General features: G+C 44.3%; 10 protein-coding genes across 10 annotated transcripts; 4 read left to right on the top strand and 6 right to left on the bottom strand.

The window, feature by feature from the left end:
• Positions 1-5: 5 nt before the first annotated feature.
• Positions 6-1,769, bottom strand: V1516DRAFT_680328 (uncharacterized protein). Its single transcript, XM_066923069.1, has one exon. It carries the CDS (start codon positions 1,579-1,581, stop codon positions 91-93), a length of 1,491 nt encoding a protein of 496 aa, XP_066775829.1. The 5' UTR covers positions 1,582-1,769; the 3' UTR covers positions 6-90.
• A 477-nt stretch (positions 1,770-2,246) lies between these two features.
• On the top strand, positions 2,247-3,900 carry V1516DRAFT_680326 (uncharacterized protein). The gene has a single exon (XM_066923068.1). The coding sequence runs from the start codon at positions 2,324-2,326 to the stop codon at positions 3,755-3,757; it is 1,434 nt and encodes a 477-aa protein (XP_066775828.1). The 5' UTR covers positions 2,247-2,323; the 3' UTR covers positions 3,758-3,900.
• On the bottom strand, positions 3,681-6,641 carry V1516DRAFT_680325 (WD40-repeat-containing domain protein). The gene is made up of 2 exons (XM_066923067.1): positions 6,029-6,641; positions 3,681-5,978 (listed from the first exon to the last, which is right to left on the bottom strand). The coding sequence occupies exons 1-2, from the start codon at positions 6,497-6,499 to the stop codon at positions 4,032-4,034; spliced, it is 2,418 nt and encodes an 805-aa protein (XP_066775827.1). The 5' UTR covers positions 6,500-6,641; the 3' UTR covers positions 3,681-4,031.
• A 185-nt stretch (positions 6,642-6,826) lies between these two features.
• On the top strand, positions 6,827-8,559 carry V1516DRAFT_680323 (uncharacterized protein). The gene has a single exon (XM_066923066.1). It carries the CDS (start codon positions 7,062-7,064, stop codon positions 8,448-8,450), a length of 1,389 nt encoding a protein of 462 aa, XP_066775826.1. The 5' UTR covers positions 6,827-7,061; the 3' UTR covers positions 8,451-8,559.
• Positions 8,492-10,338, bottom strand: V1516DRAFT_534134 (uncharacterized protein). The gene has a single exon (XM_066919167.1). It carries the CDS (start codon positions 9,925-9,927, stop codon positions 8,533-8,535), a length of 1,395 nt encoding a protein of 464 aa, XP_066775825.1. The 5' UTR covers positions 9,928-10,338; the 3' UTR covers positions 8,492-8,532.
• Positions 10,190-11,326, top strand: V1516DRAFT_708616 (nucleophile aminohydrolase). Its single transcript, XM_066924199.1, has 3 exons — positions 10,190-10,355; positions 10,440-10,588; positions 10,651-11,326. Exons 1-3 carry the CDS (start codon positions 10,296-10,298, stop codon positions 11,201-11,203), a joined length of 762 nt encoding a protein of 253 aa, XP_066775824.1. The 5' UTR covers positions 10,190-10,295; the 3' UTR covers positions 11,204-11,326.
• A 74-nt stretch (positions 11,327-11,400) lies between these two features.
• On the bottom strand, positions 11,401-12,051 carry V1516DRAFT_628152 (uncharacterized protein; the record flags this gene model as incomplete). Its single annotated transcript, XM_066919825.1, has 1 exon — positions 11,401-12,051. One exon carries the CDS (start codon positions 12,049-12,051, stop codon positions 11,401-11,403), a length of 651 nt encoding a protein of 216 aa, XP_066775823.1.
• A 476-nt stretch (positions 12,052-12,527) lies between these two features.
• On the bottom strand, positions 12,528-13,352 carry V1516DRAFT_628687 (anticodon-binding domain-containing protein; the record flags this gene model as incomplete). Its single annotated transcript, XM_066919857.1, has 3 exons — positions 12,528-12,605; positions 12,658-12,784; positions 12,835-13,352. 3 exons carry the CDS (start codon positions 13,350-13,352, stop codon positions 12,528-12,530), a joined length of 723 nt encoding a protein of 240 aa, XP_066775822.1.
• Positions 13,353-13,601: 249 nt separating this feature from the next.
• Positions 13,602-15,573, top strand: V1516DRAFT_680312 (WD40-repeat-containing domain protein; the record flags this gene model as incomplete). Its single annotated transcript, XM_066923065.1, has 3 exons — positions 13,602-13,958; positions 14,005-14,249; positions 14,295-15,573. Coding segments are annotated over exons 1-3 (1,528 nt in total), but the record flags the coding sequence as incomplete, so codon positions are not given.
• Positions 15,498-16,598, bottom strand: V1516DRAFT_628595 (ribonuclease H-like domain-containing protein; the record flags this gene model as incomplete). Its single annotated transcript, XM_066919848.1, has 3 exons — positions 15,498-15,957; positions 16,013-16,209; positions 16,260-16,598. The coding sequence occupies 3 exons, from the start codon at positions 16,596-16,598 to the stop codon at positions 15,498-15,500; spliced, it is 996 nt and encodes a 331-aa protein (XP_066775820.1).
• Between the last annotated feature and the right edge of the window lie 401 nt (positions 16,599-16,999).

Here is a 16,999-nt window from a genome sequence, read left to right as displayed (position 1 = left end):
GGTACGGATAAGTTAAATAATTCGAATTAGCTAAAAAAACGCCGGCAATGCTATGTATTTATATAATGATATGCGGAAGTATGAAGAATGTTAGTCCACAGAGTCTGGAGTGCGAACTGAGTCAGATGAACTATTAAATTTTGGAGTGACCAGTAGAGGATTAATACGACGATTAACTTCTGAAGGTGCAGTGTTGTTATTTACTGCGGATTCGTACATCTCTAGCGCAGCATCCAAATCTTCTGAGATGTCATTAGAATTGCAATTAGGGTCTTGGGTAGTGTCCGGACTGATATTCTGATCAAGATTCCGATCATAGTTTTTATCACCGCTCTGATCGAAGTCTTGATCGAACCCTTGATCGAAATCTTGATCGAAGTCTTGAATCAATGCAGACTTAGCCTGCTTTATCAAATCATCCGACATGGAAATGCATTTCGATATTGCCGAGTTTAAGCCATGTGAAACTGACAACCATTCATGTTCCAGCTGTATGATTGTATCGTTTTGACCAGGCTTCAAAGTCATAGATGACTCTGATTTTCGTGGAATTTGCAGGAGAACAGTCTTGTCGTCATCGACATCATTATCATTATCATTACCGTGATCAACATCAGCGTCTGCTTCAGTATCTGATTCGAAATCACGCAAAGCCTGTACAATATCAACATTCCCACAGACAATGCCTGAGGATGGAGACGCTAACCAGCGCTTCAGAGATCTTAATTCCCGGCTCTGTATGTGCATTTCCCGTTCTAGAGTTCGATTATATGCCGACAGAGACGTGTTTGAGATTTCAAGGTCGAGGATTTTCCGGTTGATGCGCGCGTTATCATTCATGTCTACGTTAGCGAGAGTGGATTTCCGATACGAGCTGTATGTTTCACTGCCACCCACACCACCAACATCAACATCAACTTCATCATCATCAACATCATCATCACCAAGCGACGTCAAAGAAAGACGAGGGGCAGAAGAATAGGTGGTGGAGTCATCAATACTGGAATCTGATTTTGTATCAATCGATGAAACCGAGGATGACGATGAAACAGCAGGGGATTTTTGAGGGGGAGATTCCTCTTGTCCGTTGGCATACACAAATTTTGCCTTTGCCGGGATATGCGGTGCATAGTTGACAGAACCGTAGTCGATACTAGACAGTGTGGGTGAATTTGACCGAGGCTGAGCTTCTGAAGGAATAAGCGAAACAGCTGCAGAAGACCGTCGTAAAGTATGAGTTTGGAAATGATTATTCGCAGTCTTTAATTTAGAGGCCTGATTCATATTCCTCTTGTGACTGACAGTATGTGCAGGAGTAGGAGTAGATTTGATGTCATTTCTTAACGACGAAGGAGTCCGTTTAGGATTTGACTCTGGAGTTGACGATGTTATTGTCTTGGTGGCCGTCGTTGTAGCCAAAGACATGCTCCTATATCTTGGAGACCTCGTTGTGACAGTCGATGGGAGATGCGTCGGTATTCTTCCATTTTGTTTCGTACTGGATGATATTGAACTCGAATGCGAATTCAAATCTGATTTCGATGTTGACGCCGACCGCGACTGAGGAGTCAATACGACCATTTCGAAAATATTACACAACGTCCGCTAGCAGAATCCACATAAATGTCCTTTAATTCTTTTAACCGGCCGAATTCGTGCGTTTTCACATGAAAAGCTTCAAAACATAATCATCAAAATAGCTAATATCAGCTGAACAAGAGTGTCCACAGACGGATAATAACATGAGTAACGTGACGTTAAGGTTCAGGGGCAGAATCACGTTACTATCATGTGATAATCAGGTGACACTGATTAATCAGTGTTACTGATCAGAGTTTTTGCAATCTTATTTTCCTATTTTTGTTTTTTTTAGTCCAGCGACTTTCACGGTTCGGATAGTTATTTGAGATTAATTGTTTGAGCATGTGGTAGAATGGCTCTGAGAATGTGCTGGTATGCGTCTTGGTCTGCTACTTTACTGTTTCGGCCGGCACGCAGTCTGCGCGTTTTTCTATGTCGGGTTTGCTAGAAGGAATCAGCGGTCATTTCTGGGCGCCTGCTACTGACGAAGATATCAGGATGACGTAGTGGGAATCAGACAGACGTACATTAAGATTATTGTTGTTAGTAATTGAATTATTTTGTTGGTGCTGAGTTCTGCTATTTCGGATAATTACGTAAATGTATATTGTATGAAATTGTTACCAAGCCGCGCAGTCCAGACGAGTCTTCATTAGATATTGCTATTGGAATAGAAGAACATCACAGTGCTAGTACATACATATATTAATTTAATATATCCTATAGCACGTAAGACCTCAACATGCTGAAACTAGCCGCGACCACCTGTCGTGCGACGCGTTTGCCAGTTGGATATCGTCAATATCAGCATCAGCAGCAGTCTCTACTATCATTTGCGGGCCGATCGCCAACTCGAGTGGTGCTCAATTCCGTGTCCAAATCCTGTTTCGCCTGTTTTTACACGCTTGCCCCGTTACAGATGTCGCAGAAGAATGGTCAGGGACATGTTGAAATTGCCGATGCTAAATCAGATCATCAAGACCACGAACATGAGCATAAGCATGAGCATGAGCATGAGCATGAGCATGAACATAACCACAAAGGTCACGACCACAACCACCAAAGCCACTCACTATTTCACTCTCACACACATACGCATGATAATACTCTTCTCATTTCTTCCGACACATCCAATCCTGGAGTACGTATCACGCGAGTTGGGCTCGCCGTGAATGTCGGCATGGCAGTCGTGAAGGGTATCGGCGGATACGTCTTCAACTCCAAATCTCTGATGGCCGATGCTGTACACGCGTTATCGGATTTGCTATCTGATCTTTTAACTCTAGCCACTGTTTCCGTGGCCTTGCGACATCCTACTTCCTCGTTCCCGCGAGGATTTGGAAAAGTTGAAGCACTCGGTTCTCTTGGAGTATCTGGCATGCTTGTTCTCGCGGGGTTTGGAATCGGAATCAATGGACTCGAGACGTTAATCACACATTTCAACCATGCCGCAGATATCACTGTTATTGACCCTTTTGCGTCAGACTTGCTTCATGTTGAGCATGACTCTTTTCTCCATGACCTGCTGTCCCATTCACATGCGCACGACCACAGCTCTTCTCCAGACTTAAATGCCGCCTGGCTCGCTGCCGGTTCGATCGCGATCAAGGAATGGCTGTTTCAACGGACTATGGCCATTGCAATTGCCAACAAATCGACGGTATTAGCCGCAAATGCTTGGCACCATCGTGTCGACTGTCTGACATCCATTGTTGCACTTCTTGCCATAACAGGCTCACACTTTCTGCATCTCGATTGGCTCGACCCTGTCGGCGGAGTCCTTGTTTCTGGAACTATTCTTCATGCCGGTTACAACTCGGGCAAGCAGGCAGTACTGGAACTTGCTGACCATGAAATGCCAACGGAAATCTCTGACGAAGCACGTGTATTGGTGGACGAGTTTGTGTCTGATTTTTCCTCTGCTAATTCTACAGTTGGCGCCATCCATATTCTCTCTGTCAATGGTATCAAATCTGGTCCAGTTCTTTCGTTTGATGTCGACCTTCGGCTTTTCCCTTCATCTTCCACTTCTGTTTCTCTGGCTGATGCGAACGCAGTCGCCTCGGACCTACGCTCAACTATCGTCGCACAAATCCACGGCGTAAGATCAGTAAACATTCGTGCATTCGACCAGCATGATCAGGATATTTCCGTTTGGATTGACTCTAAAATATAAGCTGCCTTCTTCCTATCACTCATGAGGTTTTTCAACAAATCCAGTCATAGCAATGCCTTTTCCTCTATCTACATACATTTCATTCATTCGGATTTACATTCTGATTTCCATCATTCTTAAATAAAAATCTCTTTTCATTTTTACATCTGTAGTAATGATTGCGCCAAACAAATCCAATACCGTCTGCTCAGAATCAATTTTATAGATTCATTTAGTACTCATACATTTCGCCATACAAATACATCGACATTTGCTAAAATGCAAGCCTTAAAGTCTACGTACTTCCCATAAATGCACCCGCAGCCAAACAGAGATTCCTCTGTGTGAAATGGACACTATACACCGGTGTCTTTTTCGTTCGGTACGCAATCATATGATCAGCTGTCGTCACTACTGACGAAGTAGTTGACGAAGATGAAGGGGTTGCTGCAGATTTAGTAGGAATGTCACCACCCTTGCTTGACCCTTCGGAGGACTTGGAATCCGCAGATTTCGTATTGTCAGTCCCATTCCCATTGCCGTTAGCTTTATCTCCATGAATCACCGCTCCATTTGTGCTCACTCCATTAGAGCCATTGACTGCTCCAGCTGAAGCACCTACTACCGCTGTCGCTGTTGTAGTGGCACCAGAAGGTCCACCTGCAGCAATACCAACGGCCGCAGTACTACTACCTTTTACATCCCACACTCTCACCGTACAGTCCTCACCGGCACTAACAAGCACCGATCCTTCTTTTGAGAACGCAAGCGAATAAATCCCAGTGCCATTCTCGTGGCCCCGCATAGACTTAATTCGTCGCCCAGATCCTAGATCCCACAAATTGATAGCGCCATCTTCGTTTGCACTCGCCAATGACCGACCATCAGGTGACACAGCCAGGGTAGTTACTGGTGCGTTCTGTATCATAACACGAACGGAGTTCCCACTATCCACATCCCACATGCGACATGTTTTGTCCGACGACCCAGTAAACACATATGTCGAATTCGGATGGAAATCAACACAGTCTACATCGGACAAATGACCGGCAAATATTCGCAGCGGATAAATATGATCCACACTCCACAGACGAGCGGTATAATCATGAGACGCACTCACGAAATAATGACCCACAGAACTAAACTTTACATCCCATACGGGCTGCGTATGTCCTCGATAACTAACAAGCGATGTATACGTATCCATTGACCACAACCGAACGGACTTATCTTCGGAACAAGAAAGGAGAAAACGACCATCCGGACTGAATGACGTCCCGTAGATGGGACCTGCATGACCAACTAATCGCTGGCTAATCTGAGGATCTGAGCCTTTAATAGCACTCGTCAGCTTTTCTCCCTTCAAGCTCCACACTTTCACATAACTATCAGCAAAGCCTCCCGCAATTAGTGTCGAGTCTCGCGAAAAATCAACGCAGTGTAAGCCATCATACGTATTGTGGAAAGTATACATGCATACACTTGGAAGGGTGGCAGATGGACCTCCTATTTTAAAGGCACTCCGCGCATCTTTCACGGCGGCAATCTCACTCTCAACGTCAACTCCTCGATAAGGAGGTAACGGCAGCATATCACGAGAAGGCACTAGAACGCCCGCCTCTTGCCGATGGAGCTCTCCAAATTGCTCCACTAATGTCTTTCCTGGAAGCTTAGCAGACTTACCATTGACTTCACTTCCCGGTTTTGTTGTAGAGTCTTCTTCTTGTAGCCGCATCTCTACTTCCTTGGCCATATTCTCATCCATTGGAAGATGGCCTAATCTTAAAGGCTGTGTATTAAATCTCGACTCTGATCCAGTAGTATGGCCCGGAATACCCTCATCGGGTCCAAGTAATTGAGCTTGACTGTCGAGTCGATCGACTCGAGAAGTAGTGGTTTTCAAATCGATGTACTCGTTAATAAACCGCATAATGATCGACCCACAGTTCCACTCGTCTTTATCAATAAACGCAATCAACAAGTCATGAGCCATGTTTGACATGGTAAGTCGATATTTATTGTTGATGTATAATTTAGCCGTTTCGTTTTCAGTCAAGTGCTCAGGCAAGGTCAGACCAGAGAGTAAGCTAAGGTCGTAACCATGAAAAACAGAGTGATCAGACGACAAAGCATCGAAAAATTTCCGTGCAAGAGGAGTCCCTAGGGTTTTCGGGCCTGGCCGCTGAATTAAATAGAAAAATGTGTGAACAAAGATGGGGAACAGCAATTTCCGGAGTTCGGGCTGGAACTGATTAGCGGAGAGACTGAACAAGAGTTTGATCGAAAACATACCTGAACTAAATCTAACGACCGATCTGTCCAATTGCGTAAAGTAAGGTATGCATATATATACATCTCCGGATCTTCCTCCTGAACAGGAGGAGCATGCTTCTCTTTCTGCGCCTGTGATTCCTGAGCGTATGTTGCTCCACCAGGGACGCGCGTACTTTCCATTCGCAGCATAGTTTCTGTGCGATTGTATCCTTTGCTCTTCAAATATTCTAGCACAATTTTGTCCAGATCTGCTTGCGAATACGCTCGTGCCGTACTTGGCGGTTGATGCGGGGTTACATGAGTATATCCAGACGCCGTTCCAGTCGGAGCAGGACTCATTGTACCTGCACCGGACGGGTTATCTGAAGTGCCAGAAGCCATTGACGAATGAGTTGACTTATCTGTTGAAAATGACGATCCGCTTGAACTACTTGGTATTGTTCCTGCTGATAGAGCTGTAGTTGAAGGAGGTTTGGGAGGCATTGCCATCCACTTGACGCACAAAAAACAGTGCTGAACAGAACAAATCCTGCGATGAAATAGTTGAAAATGTTTACAAAAAGCTTTTTGAAAAAATGTTTATTTGAAACCTCCGATATAGATAAAATTTGTGCGGATGTTGGTAGTTTCAGGCAACAAAATAGTGAAAACACACCAAGGCACAGATCACCGCAGGTCTAGAATTCGGCAAATCTTTGTTTGGAAATTACATTTTTAAACCATCGATTTTTATAGCTCTTTAAACATCGATGTTTCAAAGGGCTGGGTAACTATGAGTTTTTGCACGTGCTCAGTTGGCACGGCAGAAGTCGCGGGGAAACATTTTTGAAAACCATTTAATTTGAAATATTTCTGGCTCCAATGACTGCTCTGTTCTTTATTTTTAGATTCTGAAGGCATATTTTTGTCCGCCTTGTTCATTTATTGCTATATAAATAATCAATTTGAGATTTTGTGACCTTCGTTCGGTCTAACGGCTAGAATTGGATTTATCTGGATCAGACAGTGGAGATTCAGGTGTCCCGTCCTGTTTAGAATAATACGGTAGAACATGGAATCGCCGGAATTATCGTCAACAGACGTGAAAAATGGTTCTAGACGAACTGCTTCAATGTCCTCCTCACGGTCGTCGCTAGACGACAGTGGTGCCGTAACGCCCTCAAGTGTGGAAGTACCTTTTGATCGGATGTCTGTTCTTGATCTGCTAGATAATCTTGCACTGACGACGAAAATCAACCAACTGAATAATTCTGTTCGCAGGACTGGAGGGGAAATTAAAGATATGGCTATGCGATCTCGAAATCGCGTATTGCGAGGTCATGAAGACGATATTGACCGGGTTAAACGACAGCTACTGAAATCGATTCAACGATGGGAGAGTAAATGGGAAGACGCTCGAATAGTCAGCCAGCGAGAGAAGCTTGTATTTTCGTATGGACTCGCAAACGTTTTTTTCGCTGGCCTATTGCTGGGTGCGCATCCAGAGTGGTTCTGCGTGTTCTACTCAGTTCAGCTCATGATTCTGATGCCAATTCGGGTATATTCCTATCGCAAGCGAGCATATCAATATTTTCTGGCCGATTTGTGTTATTTTGTGAATCTGCTGTTAATAGCTTGGATTTGGATATGGCCAGGTTCAAGAAGACTGTTTTTGGCGTGCTATTGCCTGTCATATGGCACTCTTGCCTGGGCGGTGATCACTTGGCGCAACTCGCTGGTTCTGCATAGCATCGACAAAACTACAAGCACATTTATTCACGTGCTGCCTCCTGTCGTGTTGCATTGCATTCACTTTCAACTTGAAGATGACTATCTCCACGAAAGGTTTCCTGGAGCTGCCAGTCTTCAATCTCTTGACTTAGTAGAGGGTATGCTTTGGGCGAGCTTCTGGTACATAATATGGCAAACGTTATATCACATATTCATCACGGTTCGTCGCAAAGATAAGATAAAAGCGGGCCGGCTAACTAGTTTTGAATGGTTACGCCGGAGTTATCGCGATACAAGGCTTGGACGATTTGTCAACAGTCTTCCTGAACCATTTCCGGTATTTGCGTTTACGCTGATTCAATTTGGATATCAAATGCTGACAATGATTCCTTGTCCACTTTGGTATCGCTATGAATACTTGTCGGCCACTTTTGTTTTTTCGATATTTATGATTGCGTCATATAATGGTGCGACATACTACATCGACGTGTTTGGCCGTCGGTTTCAATCTGAACTGGGCAAATTGCAGTCGGACGTGGCCACCTGGCATAATAGTTCTTCACCGCCGAGTCCGTTAGTAACACCAGAAAGTACGAGTATGGCGTCTGCCGATGATGACGATGTCGATGTCATTACTCTGCAGTCCGCTGATCCAGACATTTCTAATTCAGCTCAATCGACGTCGGATCGAAAAACCGAGAAGCCGACAGAGATCAAGAAGACTCAATGAATAGATTATGGTTGTTTTTTTTCGTTACGGAGTTTGTTGTTCCTGCTAGGAGTTTGGGATGTATTGTACAATTAATTTAATGTTATTTTTTCTTTAGTTTCTCTATAAACTGTCGATACATTTTCTCTTTCTCCCGGTCCGAGAGACGAACGTCTTTAAATCCCGGATCTTTTCTATACTTCCTTTTGAATTCGAGATAGTACAGTTTCGGAGTCGCGTATTGGTGTAGAAATTCGGAATACATTTGTTCGGGAGTCAATTCAGGTTGAGCTGCTTTGAACTGTTTGAGTTGAGAAATTTTCTGCTTACTCCAGTTCTCGAAAGCAGCTTTTCGCTCGCTCCCTGTTTCTAGCAGTAAATATCTGGGATCAGATACTAGGCTGGGCATCTCATTGTCCCAAGGAGAATATGGGTTTATATTCGAGTCGTTGAGCAGGTCAGCAAATTGTTGAAGTCGTTGCTCATAGGGGATTTCTTCAGAGTCTTCATCGTAGCCCGTTAAAATATCTGGATTTTCGGCTAGCATGGCTTGGATCTGGTATTCGATATCGTCTTCGTTGAATTCAACAGGATTTTCATCATCTGCTTCTTCCTCATCTACATTTCCATCATCATTCTCTTCAGAGCCTGAATCGGATTCAGATTCGGATTCAGATTCGGATTCAGATTCGGATTCAGATTCGGATTCAGACTCTGCTCCACTGTTAGAATCAGAATCAGATTGAGGAGTTCGATTTCGCTGTCGAATGATTCCACTATTGAACTGGGGTACATCGGGCTCAATCAGATCCCCTTCGTTTAAATCGTCATAGTCTTCAGATTTGGAAGTTGGAGCACTACTCATTATTTTTTCAGAACTGGCACTATCTGCAGCAGTTGCGGAGTCAGACCCAATCTTAACAGATACCGCTGACCGATCTCCATTCCATCCTCTGGATCGAGCAATCAGCAAAATAAGATCGCGTCGCGGTAACTTGTCCAATGCCTGTTGAACGTCATCCGGCGGCATCCACAGCGATTTCTTTGACTCTTTATTAAACACATACGGTCTTCCTAGATTTGTAACAACCAGACACCAAGGATCTGCACCAGGAATATCTCGTACTATTCTTGGAATTTCCTTCTTTTTCCGTCGCTCAACCTGTACAGAACTGGCTTTCAAGTGCGAATCTGTGGTCACCAATCCCACTCCTGATTTCGAATACGCCGAAGACCAAGCAGCGATCTCATTCGCTCGCGGAAGGCTATCTATATATCTCTGCCTTATTACTTCCTGTTCATCTTGGTCAGGTTCGTCACGTTCAATCTCGACAGCTTTAGTCGTATCAGCAAATCCAGCCTCAAGTTCCACTTCAGTTAACACAGGCCGAACATAGGTCGACTGCTTTGTTTCTTTATTATAGTAATAATAGTGTCCCGAAGGAGCCACATGTTGAGTCCAACCTGGTAATAGTGGACTTTGGTCGGACTTGCTCATGCTGATCTTCGTCGGAACGAGCTGGTTGAAGCTGTGACTTTCTATTACTTAGATCATTAAACCGCAATTGAATCGACAAGGCCCATTGACTGTTACTTTTCGTAGCTGACTGGTCTACCACATTCTGCATCAATAATAGCCCGTAGCATATTCTAAAAGGCAAACACCAATGTAACCAGAGGGTATATAACCATTCCACAATGTTCCGAGTAGTCCCACATATTCCCATGAGCGGCGCTCACTCAAAATACTGACACGGTTGTCAGCGAAGAACATCGATCTATCCAATTAGCTACGTAAATCAGTTGATTTGCACAATTAAGCCATACAAGACGCACAAGTAGAGTATACTATATCAGATTCTAGAAATGAGCAGAAGATACGATAGTCGCACGACCATTTTCTCGCCAGAAGGACGTCTATATCAGGTATGTTTCCGAGAAATATGAATTTGATGGAGTCGATGTATATTGGGAATTTTCATGATCTGACATTGGAATTGGCAATTTCAGGTCGAATATGCTTTGGAAGCGATATCACATGCAGGAACGTCGATCGGGATTCTTGCTGAAGATGGGATCGTACTTGCTGCTGAGCGCAAGGTCACGAGTAAGCTGCTGGAGCAGGACACTTCTGCGGAGAAGCTCTATACAATCAATAAGTAAGCTAACAAGAATATGAGAAGGTAACGGAGGAAGGAGATGTTGGGATCTAACAGTTTAGAAATATGATTTGCGGTGTTGCAGGCTTGACATCTGATGCCAGTATTCTGGTAAACTACGCTCGAGTCTACTCGCAGGACTATCTGAAGCTGTACAACGAGGAGATATCTTGCGAGCAGTTAGTCCGTAGACTATGTGATCTTAAACAGGGATATACTCAGCATGGTGGTTTGCGTCCTTTCGGTGTCTCATTTATTTATGCTGGCTGGGACCCAAAGTACGAATTTCAGCTTTATCAGTCGAACCCGTCCGGTAACTATGGTGGGTGGAAAGCTACGTCAGTGGGCGCGAACAACGCTACTGCGCAGACATTACTAAAACAAGACTATAAGGAGGACTGTAAGCTGGCGGAAGCATGTGAATTAGCGATAAAAGTTCTGAGCAAGACTATGGATGCGACGACGCTCACGAGTGACAAGATCGAGTTTGCAACCGTTGAGAAAGACAAAGAGGGTCAGGTCTATTGTCATCTTTGGAAACCAGCCGAGATAGAGATGTTACTCAAGAAGTTTGGTCTTGCAAAGCCGAGCGAGGACGAAGATGGGAATGAGTGATTGTACAGTATTACCTATATTACCTATATTACTTATATTACCTATATTACGTTATTTGACAATTATTTCCCTTTACCCCTCTACGATGTAACATCTACTCGCAACTTCAACGTAATAGCATCCTAACCAACGCCAAACAACTCCAATAACAAAAGTATGCCAACTTCACTGGTCTCCAAATCTTCTGAGAAGACGAGTCATCTCTGACGGGTTAGTCTTTCAAAGAACATGCGCAATCGATAAACCTTTGCACGAGAAGGAGCATCTCTGGCCTGTCGTGTAGGTCGCTCATGTTGCTGTATGTTGGAGAATCTAGCAACTAACGTCGATACACTAGGTGTCGAGTCCTGCATTGCGATAGAGCAAGTCGCTCTTCGACAGCGGCGTTTAAACATACTTGAGATCGAACTCTTACTTGATGCTCTCTCGAGGTCATGGCAGCGGCCTGCGAGAACTGACGATACGCGAGCATCGGTAGCGGGATAGACGCCTCGCTTGATGAGCTCGGATAACTCAGGACGTCGAGCAAGACCGCGGCGAAGACTGGATCGGACTAGGGCTAATCGCAACGAGGCTGCCGCGCGATGAAACCTGTGTGCGAGTCTGATGGGAAACAATAAGATGTTGCGCGATAATAAATCGTGTTCAGTGGGCCGCGGAAATGAGAGCAACGAGGCGAGAATGGACGGTCGCCGTGCTCGTAATTGCTTGTGAAGATCGATATCTCGCGCCAGATCGCGCAGTCTATGACAGGTCCGACTGACAGCTAGTAAGTCTGGAATGTCCAAGTGAAGGAGCATTTCCTGGATCACTTCATTTGGAAGATTTTCGAGTCGGATTCTGGCCATTCCGTCTAGATGTATAATCTGATATCGATCCTGATACCTTATCTCAGCCGAGGTGGCAACTAGAATGGCCGCTTTTTCTCAGTTCGATCACGCTGAAATTTTCGACGTACGGATCCGTTTGATATACCTGTCAATAATTTGCTTGATCTTCTATAATTATCGGATCGGCTTAATACCAAATCATCCTTATCTAGTTCGTCATTATATCATATCAGTCACATGATATCCAATTGCCTAATCCGGATATATTAATAGAGAACAGTCAATATTCATGAAGATTAAAATATATGTGTATATATATCTTAGAATATATTTAATCGCGTAGTAGCTGATAAGCAAAGTTCGCATTATCAAGTTACACTGAAAATATCAAAAAACTGCTTGAACTCTTGAGAAACGACGTCGATCTCAAATGCACCAATTGAACAAATACACTTATATAATGAATCTATTAATAGCTAAAAAGACCATAATAATTATCCACCCTTACGTTCCTCTGAAAACTTTGACCGTGCATGGCGGATGTCTTCCTGCCGTTTCCGTTCAGCATCGACCTGAATTGTTAGAACATGGTAATCATGATAATAGAAACATAAATTAACTTACTACATGTTTTATACGGTCAAGAGCAGGTGATTGGGTATCTGCTCGGCACGATTGAGATGTATATGGGGGATCTATGGTGACTTCGTCCAGAACAAGTATGGATTTACCAACCCAATGCGTAGGTAGTCTAAAATTAGCTTTTCAGCACAAATAAAGGCATAATTAACTCCAACTCACAATTTTGCTAATGCATCAAATAGATCTTGAGCTTCTTGAGTTACGCCGACTCCCTTCTGACTGATCTTGATATTTGCCGCTCGTGTCGCCGAGTCTAGCTTTTGTGCAAGCGAGCCAAGATTGACTGGCCCAATTGTCGGCTCGACACGGGAAAATGCACTAGCTGGGCCAAACTGTTTGGCTCCATTGGATTCGCTAGCTGAAGACAATAATTTCGAGACATCGGCTGGCCGCTTCTCTAAAACGACAAGATCCCGAATAAAAGGCGCCTTAATGATTCGAACGTTTCTCGTGCTATTCTTCGAGTCTTCTTCGTCCTCGATCACTGAAAGGGTGTTTGTCTGAGTACAATACGTATAAACACGACCGACGATCTCATCCTCAAGTGTTGTGAGCACTTTGACTTTCAATCCCACGATCCAGTCAAACCCACCGTGCGCACCGTTATGGCCACCAACGTGGTCGTTCGGCTCGAATCTCGGATTTCTACCGGGACTGTAATTTCGTCGGTCGGTCATAATTGTTCAATTAATCTTGCTATCTTGCGAGTTTGCGGATCTTGATACTTCAGCCCAAAAATCAATAAATCCTTATTTCCAATTCAGCTCACTCAATCAAAACCTACAGGCTTTAAACGATTCGAATGGCAAACAAACCGTCAAAACTCCACTCAATCCTAATGTCATCCGCAAAATACACGAGATGCCCAGTCAACTTGGCTCAATTAATGAACAATTTCGAATCCTGAAGTATATTTTTCGAGAAAGTGCAACCTCACAATAGATCTCGAACTAGTCCCAGCCGTCACGTGCACATGCTCAAGTATTTGATTTGAAAGCTTATATATGTTTGATAACTATTTGTAGATTTAACAGCGAAATAGCAAATAAATGCAGAACTCAGACGACGAAGCTGATGAGCTGAGAAGGTTTTTGCCTGCAGGATTTGGGAAGCAAACTGCAAAGCATGATCCAGAACCATTTCTAAAGAAATGTTTACGGAAGGACTATATTGAAAGAATTAATAAAGAAACCGAGAAGAATAGCGGCGATGATTCGAGTAGTGATGACGAATTGGAAGATCTTCCAATTTCGCACGACCTACTACTGAAAGAGCATAATAAGGTACCGAATTCCTGTTTACCAGTATTCAATCAATCTTACAGTATAGATAATATCGGCACTCGCTATAGACTCTTCTGGAGTTCGACTCGCTACGGGTTCCCATGACTTCAATCTTGATATTTGGGATTTTTCGGGTATGAATCCACTTCATCTGCGACCATTTCGGTCGCTAGAACCCACCGAGTCACATCTTGTTCGAGCTCTTGATTTCTATCCTGGATCCGGTGATCTTCTTTTAACGGCAACTACTTCTAGTCAGGCAAAACTATATACTCGCGATGGAATAGAAATGTGAGTTGCATTTATATTCTTTGCGCTAAAAACTAAGACGATCAGGGGAGAATGTGTTCGCGGAGACATGTATATTCGGGACTTGAACAACACGTCCGGCCACCTAGCCGAGATCACTGCGGCCAGTTTCCACCCTAGCAGCTCTGCGGAGAGATTTGCTACGGGATCAGTGGATGGCACAATTCGAATCTGGGATGTGAACAAATATCGGCGGACGCAGGACCATGTCATCATTGTGAAACCGAGTCGTCTGAATCCCCGAGTTAAACCGCGCGTCTCGAGTATGTCCTGGAGACCAGTTGATGGAAAGTACATTGCCGGCGTCAGCACAGACGGGTCATTGTCATATTGGTCGGCCTCCGGACCCTATAGTCGTCCTGTCGCGTCTATACCCGATGCACACGTCGCAGAGTCCTGGACTTCCTCAGTGCTCTATGCGGACGAAAACACGATTGTCACTCGAGGTTCTGACCTCTCTGGAGGCTGCGTGAAATTATGGGATGTGAGGAGTTTCAAATCACCAGTCTTAATTCGTTCAGGATTATTAAACTCAATACCGGAGACAAATATTGACCTAAGCCCTGATGGCAGGTATCTAGTCACCGGCACTTCCTCTTTCGATTCGTCGAGCAAGGGCCATGTCCATATATTAGACAAATCCGATCTAAGTACTGTCACGCAATTAGCTCTCGATGATAGCACTCAATTCGGTGATGCCGAGCAAAAGCAACCATCTGCAAGTCTGTCTCCGGTAACGGTGAAGTGGAGCTCTACATTAAACCAAATCATCGTCGGTAGTACTACTGGTTCTGTACATGTTTTCTTTTCTCGAGGAGTATCAAGAAGAGGCGCTATCAGCGTTCTTGAAAAGCCACCAAAGGTTCGACACATTGACGACGACATCACAGCAGATATAGATTTAGTTGCTGCTTCTGTTGGACAGGAAGGACAACAGTCTTCTGGCGCATCGAGAAGGAAAACACAAGCTAAATTGCAAAACCCCGAAATGCCTGTCGCTAGAAGGATGCATGGAGAAGTTCGCGTAGTAGATTACGATGAGCCGGAAGTCAAACAAAAAAAGCGAAGGATATTAATGTGAATTAATTAGTGTACACATTTACTCTCGCAATTACAGACGTTTAATATACAACAAGCGAATAAAAATCCGTACAAACCCAATACTACGCCAACCCGCTCACTTGATTCCTAGAAAATTAGTACACGAAAGCCGCAGTCTGATGCCCGAACTCACATGTAATTTTCCTCGGCTACGTCTTGCGTGAATTTTTGTAACTGGAAGAAGCATTGTTGCGTTAGCAAGGACTCGCTTCCTGCATGATGAGATGGTCCGATCCGAGAAATCCGCAGCTCGTCCGCAAGCTCTTGCAGACTACCTTTGATATTTTTGATTTGCGAGTAGCGCAGCATCAGTTTGACATCGTAGAAATTCGGGAAAAAAGTGTGCACTAGTGATAGATATTGTTCCTCTTCGCTCGGTAGCGCCGTGTTCGTCATCATCGATATCAGATACCCCAGGTCGTATGCACTATGAAACGTCATCCACTTCATCTGTTTATCTAGTACAATCCCGCTCGTAATGAACAGCTCCGCAAACTCGAATGGATCGATGCCAAACTCTTCATGCTTTTTGAAATCAATCCCAGATTTCGTCATCAAATCTATGGATTCCGCTGAATACATTTCCTCGCTATTTAGTATTAGTACCGCAAATCGAAAGTGAAAAAAGGAAAGGGCAGAAATACCCCAAATTAAATTTAAAGTTGAACTGAAATGTACTTGGTAATCCTTCTGGAAAATGGCCATTCTGGTCGGAGAATGTGATAGCCAGTTGGACCACATGCAATAGATCAACATTACATCTTAAAGTTTGATAATGATAATCGAATGTGGTTTTGAATGAACCCATGGGGCGGGCTACAATGCCCGGAAACTCTGCATCCTATCATGATTTCAATATTTGATACTTCATGCATCAGCTTGGGAACATACCACTGAGACATATCTGAACCGCTCGCACATTTCCCGGACAAGTTGCATTTCTTGCTCAAAATTCGATCGCCAGACTTCTCGAATAACTGAGGAAGCCAGTGCAGCAACTTGAGGAGAGGGCATCGATGCCTGCAAACCTCCCTGGAGGTTGGTCTGGAGTCCTGCCTGATGAGGCATCTGGGGTGTATGCACCGAGGCAGCAGCAGCAGCAACCGCAGCCGCCTGCGCGGCCTGCGCTACTTGTGCCTGAACCTGTGCCTGTTGCTGTAATACAGCAGCAGATTGATGAACACCAGAGTTCATCTGCGGAGGTGGAAGCTGCTGCGAAAAAGCCCCCATGTGGCCCGTATGTGAGTTTGCCATCGGGAACACGCCGCCAAATGCTCTCGGTATCAAGTTCGACGGCTGAAACCCAGGCATTCCTAGCTGCGAAGGTGGAGCAGGTGTCATATTTCTCTTCTTCTTTTCCGTTTATAATCTAGTTGTAATCTAAATATCAAATTGTCGATTTCAAAACTGGCGAGGTAGGTACATTTGCTTGATCCTGATCTGGCCTGGCGAGAAATTTGACCCAGCAAAACAGATCTTGATCAATAGTAGCCCGATAAATTCAGCAAAATCAGCGAACCGGTTTAATCGTCGTCCAAATCGCGTCCTTTCGTCTTGTCGAGTCTGATTCTCTGTTCTCTGCAGGTAGCTGTTCTAACTCTTCGTATAGAACTCTCAAAGTGCTCTCTTTG

This window comes from Lipomyces oligophaga (genome assembly GCF_038497815.1).
Source record: "Lipomyces oligophaga strain CBS 7107 unplaced genomic scaffold V1516scaffold_7, whole genome shotgun sequence".
Classification (NCBI taxonomy): Eukaryota; Fungi; Ascomycota; class Lipomycetes; order Lipomycetales; family Lipomycetaceae; genus Lipomyces; species [Lipomyces] oligophaga.
Note: the sequence above shows the minus strand (reverse complement) of the source record. Positions and strands in the feature narration are given on the sequence as shown.